Raw genomic sequence first — 14,299 nt, 5'->3', positions numbered from 1 at the left:
GCTGCGCATGCTTGCTAGGAACTCTCTAGTGCGCTCCTAGAGGCTGGCTACCCCGCGGGGCGGTGCGCGCTCCCTACGGCCAGCGGGGCGGCGCGCGCGGCACGGAGCTCGCTCCCGAGAGGGCAGGTGGGGGCGGGGAGTGGGCACCCGGGTTGCGGTGGCCGGAGGGGCCTGGGCCGCGAGGTCGGCGCCTGTGGCTGCGGCGGCCCGAGGCCAGAGGACCCGCCGCGGCTCGGTCGCCGGAGAGGGAGGGCCCCGCTGCCGTCGCCGCCCGGCCGGTGCCCGGTGAGGACGGGCCCCAGCGGGTCAGGGAGGGTCTCGGGTCACTCGGCGTAGCCGCGCCCCCAGCCGGGCTCTCCCGGGGGTCCCCAGGACTGCTGATGTTGCGGAGGGGGGTGTCCCCGGACTCTGCGTCTCGGCGCTCAGGCCGCCTCCTTGTCCTTCACCTGCAATTCGCAGCCTCCTTTCTCCTCGCTCCTCCTCACCCCCCTCCACCCACCCGACCCCGGGACTGAGCCCTCACACCCCAAGTCAGGGAGCCCCACATGGGTTTGCCTTTCCTTTACCGTGTCCGCCCCACCCAGTACTGCCCCCGCCCTGGCATTCACCCCAGCCCCATCCAGTCTTTGTGCCTCTGGAGGTCCCAGTGACCTTGCACTTTTTGCTGTTGTTACACCTGCTTCCACTCCTGCATACCTAGGTTACCTGTTGGGGCTTTCAAACTTTTTTGACTCAACCTACAGTGAGAAATATATTTTACACGCCTGTAGATGCAGATTACTGAGCGATAAGTTTAAAGGGAGATTTTTACCCCAACCTCACATGACGCAGCCAGATCTACTCTACGTGGGTTCTAATTCCAACCTATCCTATCCTGTCCTGTCCTGTCCTATTCTATTCTATTCTGTTCTGTTCTTTCCATTCCAAAAGTCTGTTGCTAACCCATTAAACTGATTTCAGGACCTAATGAATCTGCACAGTTTGAAGCCCTTGCTTTAACGACCAGTCTTTTACTTCCGTTACCCCTTACCTTTGGAGGATGCAGAGGTCCAATAACAGATAATCACGTGTAAACTTAAATTCCAAAGAAAGGGTATATTTTTATTATTTTGACATTAATGCTTTTCGGGGCCAAAATCATCTCCAGGACTTGGTGCGATTCAGGCAGGTTTACCTTGTTCCTCTTCCCAAAAGCTCCTAGTTGGACTTGGGGAAGAGTTCGTATGTGGAGGCTAGATTATAGAGCGTTTATAATGGAGACGGACGCTACTTTTATTGGAGAGGGAAATGTTTCAGCTTTAGGAACTCAGCACTGCGTAGGGAGAATCGGAACAGCTGGATGCCGGGCAGAAAAGCCATTTGGGAGGTGGTGGGTATCAAAGCCTTGAGGTAATGTGGGGTGGGAAGGCGTGGAAGATGGTGTGACCAGGTGCCCAGAGATGTGAGGACGAATTAGGCCTGATATGGGAGGCATGGAAATAGCCACGATTGTGCTCTAGGGGCGTTGGGGGATCTGGGGCTGGGAGTACTATTAGCTGGAATCTCCCTTTCTGTGTCCTCTGCCTCTAGTTGCTTTGGAGCAGTGGTTCTCCAGGGACATGCAGCAATGTTGGTTGTCAGGATTTGGTGGCTGCTACTGGCATCTCGCAGGCAGAGGCCAGGGATGCTGCTAAACATCCTTCATTTCACAGGACAACCCCCCACAACAAAGAATTATCTGGTGCAAAATGTCAGTGGTGCCAAGGTTGAGAAGCCCTGCTTTGGAATATAATTTTTATTTTATTTTATTTATTTTTGGCTGCCTTGGGTCTTCATTGCTGCGGGCGGGCTTTCTCTAGTTGTGGTGAGCGGGGGCTACTCTTTGTTGCGGTGCGCGGGCTTCTCATTGCAGTGGCTTCTCTTGTTTTGGAGCACCAGCTCTAGGCACGTGGGTTCAGTAGTTGTGGCTTGCGGGCTCTAGAGCGCAGGCTCAGTAGTTGTGGCGCACGGGCTGAGTTGCTCCGCGGCATGTGGGATCTTCCTGGACCAGGGCTCAAACCCTGTCCCCTGCACTGGCAGGCAGATTCCTAACCACTGCGCCACCAGGAAAGTCCCTGGAATAGAATTCTTAATCTTTAGGGAGATCACTGCCACCTTCACCTCTCCCAGGACTAATGCCTGTATGCACACTCAGAGACTTTGCACATAATGGTAGGAGGGTCCGTGAGCCAATCAGTGTGCACCTCTAATTTTCATAGCTTGCTGGGGGTGGGGGGCGGGGCAGCTTTTGGAATCATCCAGGAGCTTTTTCAAACATCAGGATATTCGCTCCTCCCCCTTCCACTATTCAGAACCTCTGCTGGGCCTGGACAAAGTACTCCTTGTTCTTACATGATGATTCACAGTTTATGGAAGAATTTCACATACAGTATCTCATTTGCCACTTTTCCTGTTTCACAGATGAAATCAGCCCAGAGAAGTGATGGGATTTGCCCCAGGTCTCCCACCCAGCAAGTCAGCGCTAACGACGGGTGTTGGCGGACAGTGATGGTGGTTCTCACTCTTGTGTATGAAGGTAATTCTGTTGATCTGCCATCAGCTGCTGAGCGAGGCTCTGCCTTTCAGGATCTTAGGGCTTGGACCCACTGGTGTCTGAGAGGCACCTAACAGTTTGTAATATTGTGTGTGTCTTGGGTGTTGGGTTTATTTGAGCAGGCAGTCTGAGTATTGCACTCAGATTGCTCTGTACCTCAATTTTGGGGGAGGGGAAACAGCATAAGAGAGTGACCAACTGTAAACTGTGAGGCTCTCCTACTTTCCATTTACATCTGCCTGACTTAAAAATATTCTAGCCAACTCAATAAATCTTTACTGAGTAAAAATGGAATGTTATGAAAAAACATATTAGGGCCCAAGTATTTACCTCAAAACAATGATCATCCAAAAATTTAAAAATACATTTAAATCCACTAGAACAAATATATAAATTTATTGCAAATAGAAGTTTCATAAAATAATGCTCACTTCTGTTACACACAATGCAGATTGGTTATTTCCTATGTAATTTTTGAAATTGCTGCCTGGAACCCAAAGATTATAAGAGCAATGACCAGGGAGATTTGAAAAGCAGAGGCTTAGACCAAAACAAAGAAAATAAAACTCTTTCATACAGATACTAAATGAACACGTGTGTAAGCTTTTACTTAACTCATCAATCAAGGAAGCAGTAAGATCTTACAACCAGTTTGCAGGAGACTCCAAAAAAGATTCTGGAAGACTGTAGATTAGGCATATTGACATGAATGTGCAAATGGAGGCAAAACCAGAGAAGTTACTTACTTATCTGTATTTATTTACATGGCAAGAAAGAGAGAACGTGTCTACAGAATAGAATTATTTTACCTTGTTCCGTTATCTGTGCAGAGCTGCAGAAGTAGCTCAAAGGCAACAACAGGCTAGAATCGTATAACCTGAAAGGCTGTGTTCTAGACAAAACCCAGTTCTCCATTGAAGCACAAATTTTCCCTATGGCCTCATAATCTCAATGAAAGATATTTTTTGCATGAAATAAGGCTGGTCCAGTAAGATTGGGCCTGATTATTTACATAGGTGTGGCAGGCATGCTAATTCACCTCGTAGGCCATCTTGAGTTTGTTTTGCTGGAAGTCTCTGTGAGGAACCTCAGATTGGATTTCTAAAAGTCTGGTATTTGTTATCCCAAGGTACTAAAGCCGTGCCCAACGAGCTTTCTCCCCCAGATTTCACCTGTACTAAAAATTTGGACAAATTCCACTCTTCTTGAGGTCCCCAAAATATCCTAAGGTGTCTGAAACTTGCTAAATTGTTATTAAAGGATCATTTAAAAAGATGCAATCATGACTCTCCCACCGATATAAAATAAACAAATGTTAATGATTCTGTTTAATGCATTAATGAGGGAACCTGTACAATGTGACAGATTAAACAAGGTAATGTATGTGAAACACTTCATGTGTTGCCCTGCATAAAGAAAACCTCAAATCCTTATTAAGTTGGTCACTTAGCCTCTGGCCACCTAACCTCAAGGGCATCTATTCCAGTGTTTCTCAAAGCCAAGTCCATGATCCACCAGAACCAGGGTCTCAGGGGGTACTTATTAAAAATCCAGATTCTTGAATTTTGCTCCAGACGCACCATCAGAATTTTGGATGGGAAATCCAGGCATCTGATTTTTTTTTTTTAATATCAGAGAAAGGGTTATTGCAGGGCCAAGCAAGGAGAATGGGTGGCTTGTGCTCAAAAACCCCAAACTTCCGATGATTTTCAGGGAAAAGTTTTTATAGGCAAAATTTAGGGTGAGGCTGCAGGGTGTGTGATTTTCTTCTGGTTGGTTGGTGGGGAGGTAACAGGGAGGGGCTCCAGGAATCCTGTGCTCTAAGCATCTACATTTTTACCAAGTGCCCCGAGTAATTCTTATGGAGACCAGAATTACGTATACAAATAATTGAAATAAAGGCTTCATGAAAACTGTACTTAACCCCAGTATATGGGTGCACTCTTTCTGTTCTGTTTTATTTTTCAAGCACTGCTTTTAAGCAGGTTTCTCAACCTTGACCCTGATGCTATTTTAGACCAAATCCTTCCTGGGGAGAGTGGGGGTGGGGGGCTGCCCTGGGCACTGTGGGATGTTGAGCAGCATCCTTGGCTCCCACCTACCAGATGCCAGTAGCCTGCCCCACCCCCTAGTTATGACAACCAAAAATGTCTCCTGACCTGGCCAGATGTCACCTGGTGGGCAGATCACCGTGACTGAGAACCACCAGTCTTAACCTACTGCGTTGATTCCTATGGGTTGGAATCCTCAAATTAAAAAGAACCATTTTAACTTATATTAAGAGTTTAGGCCCTGAAAACAGACACAGGAGTTTTGAATGCTGACTCTGTCCTTTAGTGGCCTGGCTCTAGGTCACAGAAATCTAAGAGTGAGCCTTAGTTTCCTCCTCTGTGAATGAAACAACAGCAGGCCTAATGGATGAGGGTATTTGGGAGATAAAATGGAATAAAGCATGCAAAGCCCTCGCCTAGTGCCAGGCACCTCATTGGTATTTGGTGAACATGAAATGTGTGATCACAGTCCTTTGGACTCTTGAAGCATGTGTGATCAGAAACCATCTGAGAAAACAGAAACTACCGTAAGGTTTCACTGGGAATTTCATTGCTCTCCCTGGTGGTGGAAGAGCTGAGAAGCCACATGGGAAATGGTGAGCGACCCAGGGATTAGCAGTGGTGGGATGCCACCCCCACAGTGAGGCCCGGCAGAGCAGCCAGGGTGGCAGGCGGGACCCAGCAGAGCTGGAGCAGCCACCCCAGGCAGGTCGCTTCGGGGACACCCTCCAGTCTCCCATGGTGCCTCCGGTTGGCCAGATCAGCTGGAAGCCACAGTGCTAAGCCATAACATAGCTGGTTTGTAGGGCTGATCAATGCAGCTCTGAAGGCCTGACTCTCACTACCCGTGTGGTCCTGGGCCACTCGCTTCAGGCCCGAGCCTCAGTTTCCCCAGAAGCAGAGCGGGGATGATGGTGAAGGGAGATTGTTGGGTCCCCATACTTGAGGTACACGTGATGTTACAGGATTTTTGTTCCTGGCTCAGGTGCCAGCTTGAGGACCAACCACATGGCTCTGGGTCAGAGAGTATCCCTTTTGTGTCCCCTCCTCTCCTCCCCGACCCTTCCACCCAGGAGGCCTATGGGTCATTTATTTTCTCTGTCAACTTTCATTGTGTCTGTAAGTTTGAAACTTGGGTTTTCAAAATCCTTTTATTTTGAGTTAATTTTAGACTTTTTTAAAAATTGCAAAAAAAAGTACAAAGAATTTTCCTATACTCATCACCCAGTCTCCCTGAATGTCAGCATCTTACCTAACATTGTGCAGTGAGCAAATCTGGGAAATCCACGTTGGTACAAAACCATTAACCTAAACTATTGACCGTATGCAAATTTCACCAGCTTTTCCCCTAATGTCCTTTTTCTTTTCCGAAATCCCATGTTGCATTTTGTCCTTGTGTCTCCTTAATCTCCTCCAGTCTGTGACAGGCCCTCAGCCTTTCCTTGTCCAAGATGACCTTGACACTTTCAAAGTGTCCTGGTCAGTTGTTTTGTAGAATGTCCCTCCATGTGGGTTGGGGGTGCCACATGGGGGTGTGCGTTCTGGGCAGGAATATCACAGAGGTGTTGCTGTGTCCTCCTTGGTGCATCTTATCAAGGAGGTCATGGTGTTGATGTGTTTTATTACTGGTGAAGTTGACCTTGAGCACTTAAGGCTGTGTATGCGAGATTTCTCCCCTGTCAAGTCATTATCTTTCCCTTTGTGGTTAATAAATATCTTGGGGGAAAGGTCTTTGAGGCCATGCAAGGCCCACAACACAGACTGCAAGGTACTTGATTTTCACTTGTTTTTCTGTCCCATTATCTATATCACTCTTTTTTTAAAAATTTCTTTGGATTTTATTTTATTTTAATTTTTTTTGGTAGTACACGGGCCTCTCACTGCTGTGGCCTCTCCCGTTGCGGAGCACAGGCTCCGGACGCGCAGGCTCAGTGGCCATGGCTCACGGGCCCAGCCGCTCCGCAGAACGTGGGATCTTCCCGGACCGGGGCATGAACCCGTGTCCCCTGCATCGGCAGGCGGACCCCCAACCACTGTGCCACCAGGGAAGCCCTGGATTTGATTTTATTTTATTTTTTGTCTGCACTGTGCAGCATGTGGGATCTGAGTTCCCTAACCAGGGATCAAACCCATGGCCCCCTGCATCGGAAGTGTGGAGTCTTAACCACTGGACCATCAGGGAAGTCCCCTGTCTATATTACTCTTTATTTTCCTGTATGACACATCTTGCATAGGACTGGAATCCCTACTCTTCCTGAGAATTATGGAGTTAAAGAAAAAAATTACCAAGCAAGGAGATGCAGCTTATCTTTAAAGTGTTTACTATTTTCCCACTGTAAACTGTTCATGCACCTTGTAAACAATTTTGAGAAAACAAAAGAAATTTAAGGGAAAAAATTAATTGCTTTCCTTACTAGTTTTAACATTTTGAGATATTTCCTCCCAGTTATTTAAGGTTTTTTTAAAGTCACAAATACATACAATAAAGTTAGTCAATAAACAACAAATGTGACCAGACTTGAGACTTGAGTTGAGACAGAAGAAATGAAGTGGATTGAGGTCTAGAGGCAGTGTCATGGTCTAAGGAATATTTTGGTGGTTTTTTTTTTAAACCTTAGCTTAGAAAACATACTCTTTGCCGATATGTTAACTGGATTTTGCTTTCTACGTAATATATTTTGTAAATACAAACGTTTTCAGAAGTCTTCCTGAATTATTTGTCTGATATGGAAAAACTCCCAAATTCTAGTTTTTAAACGTTGTGATACGTCTAATTCTACCAAGGATGCTTTACGTGCATTTCAAGGAGCAAGATTGCCATCTTGTGGTCATCTTTTGGTATTACTGAGGATTTAGACTTGTGTTCATGTTAGGGGCCTGCGTTAGGTAATGCTTTGGTCCTTCACAAGGGCTCCATCTGGTCTGCAGGTGCGGGCTTCCCACTCTAAAGAGGAATAAAATAGCAAACATGTTGAACACATGTGTGTGCAACAGAAAATTAAGTGTATATTAAAGGCACTAATACAAGAATGGAAACAGCTGTGCATGTGAGTGGCAGGCTCCTGGGTGATTTATGAGTGTCAGTTCTCAACATTTTAAAATGTTTTCTATGTAGTTTTTACAATATGATCTTAGCAACTTACAAAATATCTCAGTATATAGTCCATGCCACCCCTCTCCTTTGGTGAGGAAACCAGGCCCAGGAGTGAGAAGCCTGTTTCTGATGGAGAAAACTGTTTTTTATCCAAGTGACCCTGGGGACATGAGTCATACCTATGAGGATTTTTTGTTTGTTTGAGATCTTAGTTCCCTGATCAGGGATTGAGCCTGGACCCTGGCAGTGAAAGCACCAAGTCTTTTAACCACTGGACCACCGGGGGATTCCCTATAAGGTTTTTTTTGGGTTTTTTTGCGGTACGCGGGCCTCTCACTGCTGTGGCCTCTCCTGTTGCGGAGCACAGGCTCCGGACGCGCAGGCCCAGCGGCCATGGCTCACGGGCCCAGCCGCTCCGTGGCATGTGGGATCTTCCCGGACCAGGGCACGAACCCGTGTCCCCTGCATCGGCAGGCAGACTCAACCACTGCGCCACCAGGGAAGCCCTTACAAGGTTTTTTTTAAACAACCTTATTAAGATATGATTCACATAGCATACAATTCCCCCAACTAAATTGTATAATTCAATGTTTTATTGTATTCACAGCCAATTTTATAACATTTTCATTACCCCAAGAAGAAACCCCACACGCCTTAGTATCACTCCCTAATCTCCTCCTCCCTCCCCTCCAGCCCCTGACAACCACTAATCTACTTTCTGTCCCTATGGATTTGCCTCTACTGGACATCTCACTTAAATGGAATTATACCACATGCTGACTTTAGTGTCTGGCACCTTTCACCGAGCCATACTGTCTTCAAGGTTCATCCACATGGTAACATGTATCAGAACTTCATTCATTTTTATGGCTGAATAAATTCCACTGCATGGATAGACCACATACAGGCCAGAGCAGGTATTTCAGAGGGAAACACGGATTATGGATTGACCCAGCAGGTGCTGATCCTGCACAGTGGCCCAACAGGAGAGTGGTGTCTGCAGAGTTGGGGGGCAGCTGCCAGGCGGCCTGGGTGAGAAGGAAGGGGTATGGACTGTTCCTGCAAAGTCTAACTGTTGAGGGAAGGAGAGAGTCTTGTGAGGTTTTGTTTTAGGATATAAGAGACCTAAGAAGATTAGGACCTGAGAACTCTAAATGCAAAGACCCAGAGGAGGCAGAGAGGTTTGGAGACCAGAGAGAGCAGGATATGAATGATGGAGAAAGGGCCCCCGGGGGGTGGAGTGCCAAGGGAACTGGACGGGACACTTCATTTACCAAATCAGGATAAAAATTGTATGCTGTCTTTATCCAGGCAGTGATGATGAGTCATTAGAGCTTAGGCAGCATCCATCCTCAGTGGATAAATTGTGAAAGAGGGAGAAATTGTAAAATTCAGAATCATGGAGGGATAACTTTAGTTAATCAGAAATCTGCATTGTATGGAGAACCTCATTCACCAGTATGGTAGGTGGAGCATTACTATGTATGGTTTGTTATAGTTGGGTTGTTTTGTTTTGTTTTGTTTTTGTTTTTTTGCGTGTCTGTTAAAATATACCTTACAAAAATGTACTACTTTGATCATTTTTAAAAAAAAATTTTGGAGTATAGTTCCTTTACAATATTGTGTTAGTTTCTACTGTACAGCAAAGTGAATCAACTATACGTATACATATATCCCCTCTTCTTTGGATTTCCTTTCCATTTAGGTCACCACAGAGCACTGAGTAGAGTTCCCTGAGCTATACAGTAGGTGCTCATTAGTTATCTATTTTATACATAGTATCAATAGTGTATATATGTCAATCCCAATCCCCCAATTCATCCCAACCCCCACTTCAATCATTTTTAAGTGTACAGTTCAGTGGCATTAAATACATTTGCACTGTTGTGCAACCATCACCACTATCCATCTCCAGAACTTTTTCATCTTCCCAAACTGAAACGCTCCCCACTAAACACTAACTCCCCATTTCCACTCCCCCCAGCCCCTGGCAACTACCATTTGACTTTCTGTTTCTATGAATTTGACTACTCTAGGTACAACATATACGTGGAATCATACAGCATTTGTCCTTTTATGTCTGGCTTATTTCATGTTACAGACTTTTTAAATAAGTAATTCTCATTTGCTATCCTTTATACTTAATATTTTTATTCCTTTCACTGGGTTACCAGCCCTTTAAATGTGATAATCTGAGGGATTTAAAATTTGTGTAGCATGGCCCCTAGAGTTCAAGCGTTCAAAAGCACTTTGATATTGGATATTTCACAACCATTAGTATTAATTCATCTGTCAAAAAGCCAAAACTGACTAGGTTCAGTCACTTGCCAAGAATATCAGTTACTGCTGCATAACAAATGAGCCCTGATCTTACTGGATTAAAATAACAGTAGTTTATTACTGATCAGGGTTCCATGGGGTGCCTGGGCTTGTTTCCCCAGGCTCCTTCTTGTGGCTACACAGAGCTAGAGGGTCTGCTGGACTGGACACTGGAAATGGCCTCCCTCCATGCCTGGCAGTGCCTCCATCTCTTGCATGTGGCCCTTCATACAGCTTCCTTCTCTGGCAGTCTCAGGGCCCCTGTCCATGAGGGTGAGGGCATCCAAACCCCCACAGCGAGCTTCTGCCACTCTCTATTGGCTACAGCAAGTGACCAATGTGGGCTGGAGGCCAGTCCAGATTCAAGACCACATGGCAAAGGGGCCTGCATACTTTATGGGAGGATCTGTGGTCATTAAACAGTCTACACTTTAAGGCCCTTTAATGGTTGAGAATGGGAACCCTCAATCGAATCTAAATTCAAGCCCACTGGCAAGGAGCCAAGCCTATCCACAGTCTGTAGTCAGCCACAGTTCAAGGTCTTTTGTGGCGCTGGAACTTGTTCCATATCCTTTGAGGTACAGAGATTTTAGTTGAGAGAATTACACTGACTCGGGGTACACATGACTCTGGGTACAGTTTCACGGGAATGTGGGGGGTCTCTGTCATGCCAACCCCCAGTGGCCTGAAGGAGGCCGGGCTTCGGCGTCTGATCGCTTGAGACTGAGGCCATTGGTGTGTCGGGGTCCCTGCAGCCTCAACTCCTGTCCCTCTGCACGGCGGGGACCAACCGCATGGTCCTGTAGGAACATGCATGCTGGGTGGACAGTGACCGCAACGTTTTGGGGGCCTGAGTTGTCTGAAAGGCCTGTGGAAGGGAGGGCCAGTTTCTCTGCACCCTCTCGCCCCATTGAGGAGAGGACGCAGGGTGGAGACCAAGTTCATTCGCCCGGCAACCCGGAGCGCGCAAGCCCCGGAGGCGGGCTGCCGGCGGAGGGACGTGGGCAGAGACCAATCAGCGAGCGGGGGCGGGGGGAGTGGCTTCCCGCGTAACCCTTTCCCGCCCGAGCGGCTCTGCACGCGGAGGCGGAGGCGCCGGCGCTGTCTTGCTGCGGCCGGTCCCCATGTACCCCCAAGTCCCCAGTACCGCTACATCGCCCTGTGGGGCGGGATGGGCAGAGCGGGGAGGACTGCACAGGAGGAGCAGGGGTTGGCTTGTCCGGGGGCCGGAGGAGGATGACGCTGGAGGACAGACCTGGCCGGGGACTCCCAGTCCTGTGTCCTGTTACCTGTTATCTGGATTTCCTAGAGTCTCGCCCCTCAGGACAGGGCTTTGGTGCTGCCCGGGGCTGGGCGTGCAGGCGGTTTGGGAGAGGTTGTAGGGGACACGTCGCCCCCTGCACCGTCGGCCTTGGCTCCGTCTCCACGGGGACCCAGGAGCCCCGCGCTTGGGCTGACAGGCCTTGGAGAACTGAGTGTGGGCCCCAGACCAGGAAATGGCGGAGCAGGAATGGGGGACCCAGGTATTAGAACCGTAGAGCTTGGGATGGGGATGACAGCTCACAGGTGGGGAAGCTGAAACGTGCTGGGAGGCCACATCCTGTTTCTGGGCTAGTACTGATAGATGGGAAAGACCCTGACATGCACCCACCACCCAGTCCCCCAGGAAGACAAAACGGCCACTTATGCCCCCACACTGATGCCCCAGGGCCCCGGTCTCCAGGCCAGCCCTGCCTGTCATCCATCCTTTCTGCTTCTCCAGACCAGAAGCCAAGGAGCCCTCAGTGACCACGGATTCTCTGGACACCTCCACAGCCCTGTCCCCACTCAGCTGAGGCAGAGCCAGCACCAGCTCAGACACAAGGTCGCTGCCCTCGTGGGGCCCTGGTGTCCCCTAGCACTGGGTGCCCCGGGGCCTCTTGCCTGGGATGGGGGATGGATCTAGTTGTGAATCCAGAGAGTCCCTCCTCCCAGGGCCAGGCTCCTCCTTTGGGGTCTGCAGAGTGCCAGCAGGGGCCCAGCCCATGCTCCCAGTGACACAGTGTTAGGGTGCAGGGCACCAGGCATTCTGGGAGGGTTGGTGACCTGAACTCATGTCCCCAAAGTGCTTTTCCCCAACGCCTGGTGCTTAGGAAGACCGGTTCCTGTTATCCTGGATGAGGTACCCCAGGTGCTGTACAGGCGGGCTCTGGACCCACCTCGACTAGACTCCCAGCTCTGCCTTCATGGCTGCATGCCTCAGTGTCCTCATCTGTAACCTGGGTCAATGAGAAAGATCAACTTTCATAACATGGGGGCTGAAGGTTAAATGGAAACACCTGTGGAAGCACTTCACCCCGTGCTCAGCACCTGTGGGCCTGGATTCCTAGTAACTCAGCTGTCAGCACCTTGGTCACCCCAGTAACCCCTTGAGAGCCCTGTTTTGGGCACATTTTGTAGATGGGAAAGTGAGGTTTGGCTGGGGGAGGTGACGGACCCAAGGCTACCAAGAGAGCAGAAGCACCAGCCCAGGGTTCTCTGGCTCCATTCAGGTCCTTTCCCGGGGGCACCGAGGCAGCCCCATCTGCCCCAACCTCCAGCCCAGATTCTTCCTGAACCCAGGTCCAAGGGCACCTCCACTGATGGGATTTTGCCTCCTGCCTTAGGACAGAGCCCTTGAATTGCTGGGTTCCTTCCAGGGAGGTGGAGGAGAAATCCATCTGCTGGGGCCTGAGCGTGGCCTGGGGGCCAGGCCATCGGTCCCGGAATGCCCCTGCCCGAGCCCAGTGAGCAGGAGGGCGAGAGCGTGAAGGCCGGCCAGGAGCCCTCCCCTGAGTCCCCTGAGCCGGGCACAGATGTCGTCCCTGCAGCCCCCACGAAGCCCACGGAGTTCTCCGAACTGGTCCTACTGACAGCCTCCACTGAGAATGGGGATGGAGTGGACTCCCAGCCCAAAGCAGTGCACTGTGTCCTGTCCTTGGAGATGTCTGGCCCTAACACCCTGGCTGGGACCCCCCAGATCCTGCCAGTAGAGGAACAGCAGGGGGCAGTCCAACCAAGCCCCCAGGCCCAGGAACTGAAACACAGCAAGCCAGACACAGGTGAGTTCCGGGCCAGCTGCCCCTGTCTGGCCACTTTTGTGGCCCTGCATGCTCAGACTTGGGCTTCGCATACTCCCCTTTCCAGTGAGGTGACCTTAGCCATCTCTTCCCTGCTCTGAGCAGGGCCTCCTGGACCTTGACCCAGGCTGGTGTGACGATCGCAGGACGTCATGCAAGGGCACCCCAATCCCTGTGTTCCCATCCGTGCCCCTGGCTCAAGCCTTGCTCTGTGTCAGCTGACCTGGCCCTCCCCTTGCCTTCAGCAGCCCCCCAGCCCCTGGAGTTCCTGAGGACCCCATTTGGGGGCCGCCTGCTGGTGCTGGAGTCCTTCCTGTACAAGCAGGAGAAGGCTGTGGGGGACAAGGTATACTGGAAGTGCCGCGAGCACACCGAGCTGGGCTGCCGGGGCCGGGCCATCACCCGTGGCCTAAGGGCCACGGTGATGCGGGGCCACTGCCACCCGCCCGATGAGGAGGGCCTGGAGGCCCGGCGCCAGAGACAGAAGCTGCCCAGCCCAGCCCTGCCAGAAGGCTTGGGGGATCCCCAGGGCCCCGGCGGCCGAGTGGAGGAGCCCCTGGAGGGGGTGGGCCCGTGGCTGTGCCCCGAGGAGCCGGAGCCGGCCCCGGGGCCAGTGCTGAGCAAGCCAGCTCCCGAGGAGGATGAGGGGCTCCGAGCCCTGTCGCTGCTGAGCTTGCCTCCCAAGAAACGCCCGACGCTGGGGACCGGTGAGTGCCCCCCCACCCCGGCTCTACTCTCAGGCAGGTGGGAACCACAGCCCTTTCCTCTGCCCAAAGATAAATGTGGGTCCCACGTGGCTTCTTAATGTGCTCAAAGTCAAAACGATTTTTAAAATATAAATGTGTCCAAGTAATCATTAAGCCCAAGGGGTAGAACTAGTGCTCGTGAACCAGGCGGCCTAGGTCCTTCTGGAGCTTCCTGATGCAAAAACCTGAGGTTTATGGACCCCACGTGATTCTGGTAACCTTTGAAGTTTGGGAAGATCGGCCTGGTGGGAGGCTTGAGCTTTGTGCCCCAGGTTCAAGATCCAGCTCTGCCTCATGTAGCTGGGCAGCCTTGTTGAAGCGCTGCAGGTCAGGAGGTCGCTCCTAAGATGTGTGATAGCCTCGCCATTAGGGGATCTGGCGCTGCAGTGCCAGCCCTGGTCCAGCGTGTGTTGTCACTG

The 14,299-nt window shown here is 50.3% G+C and overlaps 1 protein-coding gene across 3 annotated transcripts in view; it reads left to right on the top strand.

The window, feature by feature from the left end:
• FLYWCH1 (FLYWCH-type zinc finger 1) overlaps positions 1–14,299 on the top strand; it is a 29,227-nt gene continuing 14,928 nt past the window's right edge. Inside the window, exons 1-5 of one of the 3 annotated variants that reach the window (XM_022594620.3) lie at positions 1–285; positions 2,440–2,554; positions 11,799–11,900; positions 12,682–13,116; positions 13,380–13,841. In XM_022594620.3, the coding sequence (XP_022450328.1) occupies positions 12,783–13,116; positions 13,380–13,841 (796 nt within the window). In that variant the 5' untranslated portion in view covers positions 1–285; positions 2,440–2,554; positions 11,799–11,900; positions 12,682–12,782. Of the gene's footprint in view, positions 286–2,439; positions 11,901–12,681; positions 13,117–13,379; positions 13,842–14,299 lie in introns of all 3 variants that reach the window. The other 2 variants (XM_022594623.2, XM_089896337.1) reach the window with 2 other exon arrangements.

Source organism: Delphinapterus leucas, chromosome 15 (genome assembly GCF_059928025.1).
Source record: "Delphinapterus leucas isolate spDelLeu-1000000601 "Yukka" chromosome 15, BTC_Dleu_Yukka2, whole genome shotgun sequence".
Taxonomy (NCBI): Eukaryota; Metazoa; Chordata; class Mammalia; order Artiodactyla; family Monodontidae; genus Delphinapterus; species Delphinapterus leucas.
The sequence above is the reverse complement of the archived record's forward strand: the minus strand, read 5'-3'. Positions and strand labels throughout refer to the sequence as shown.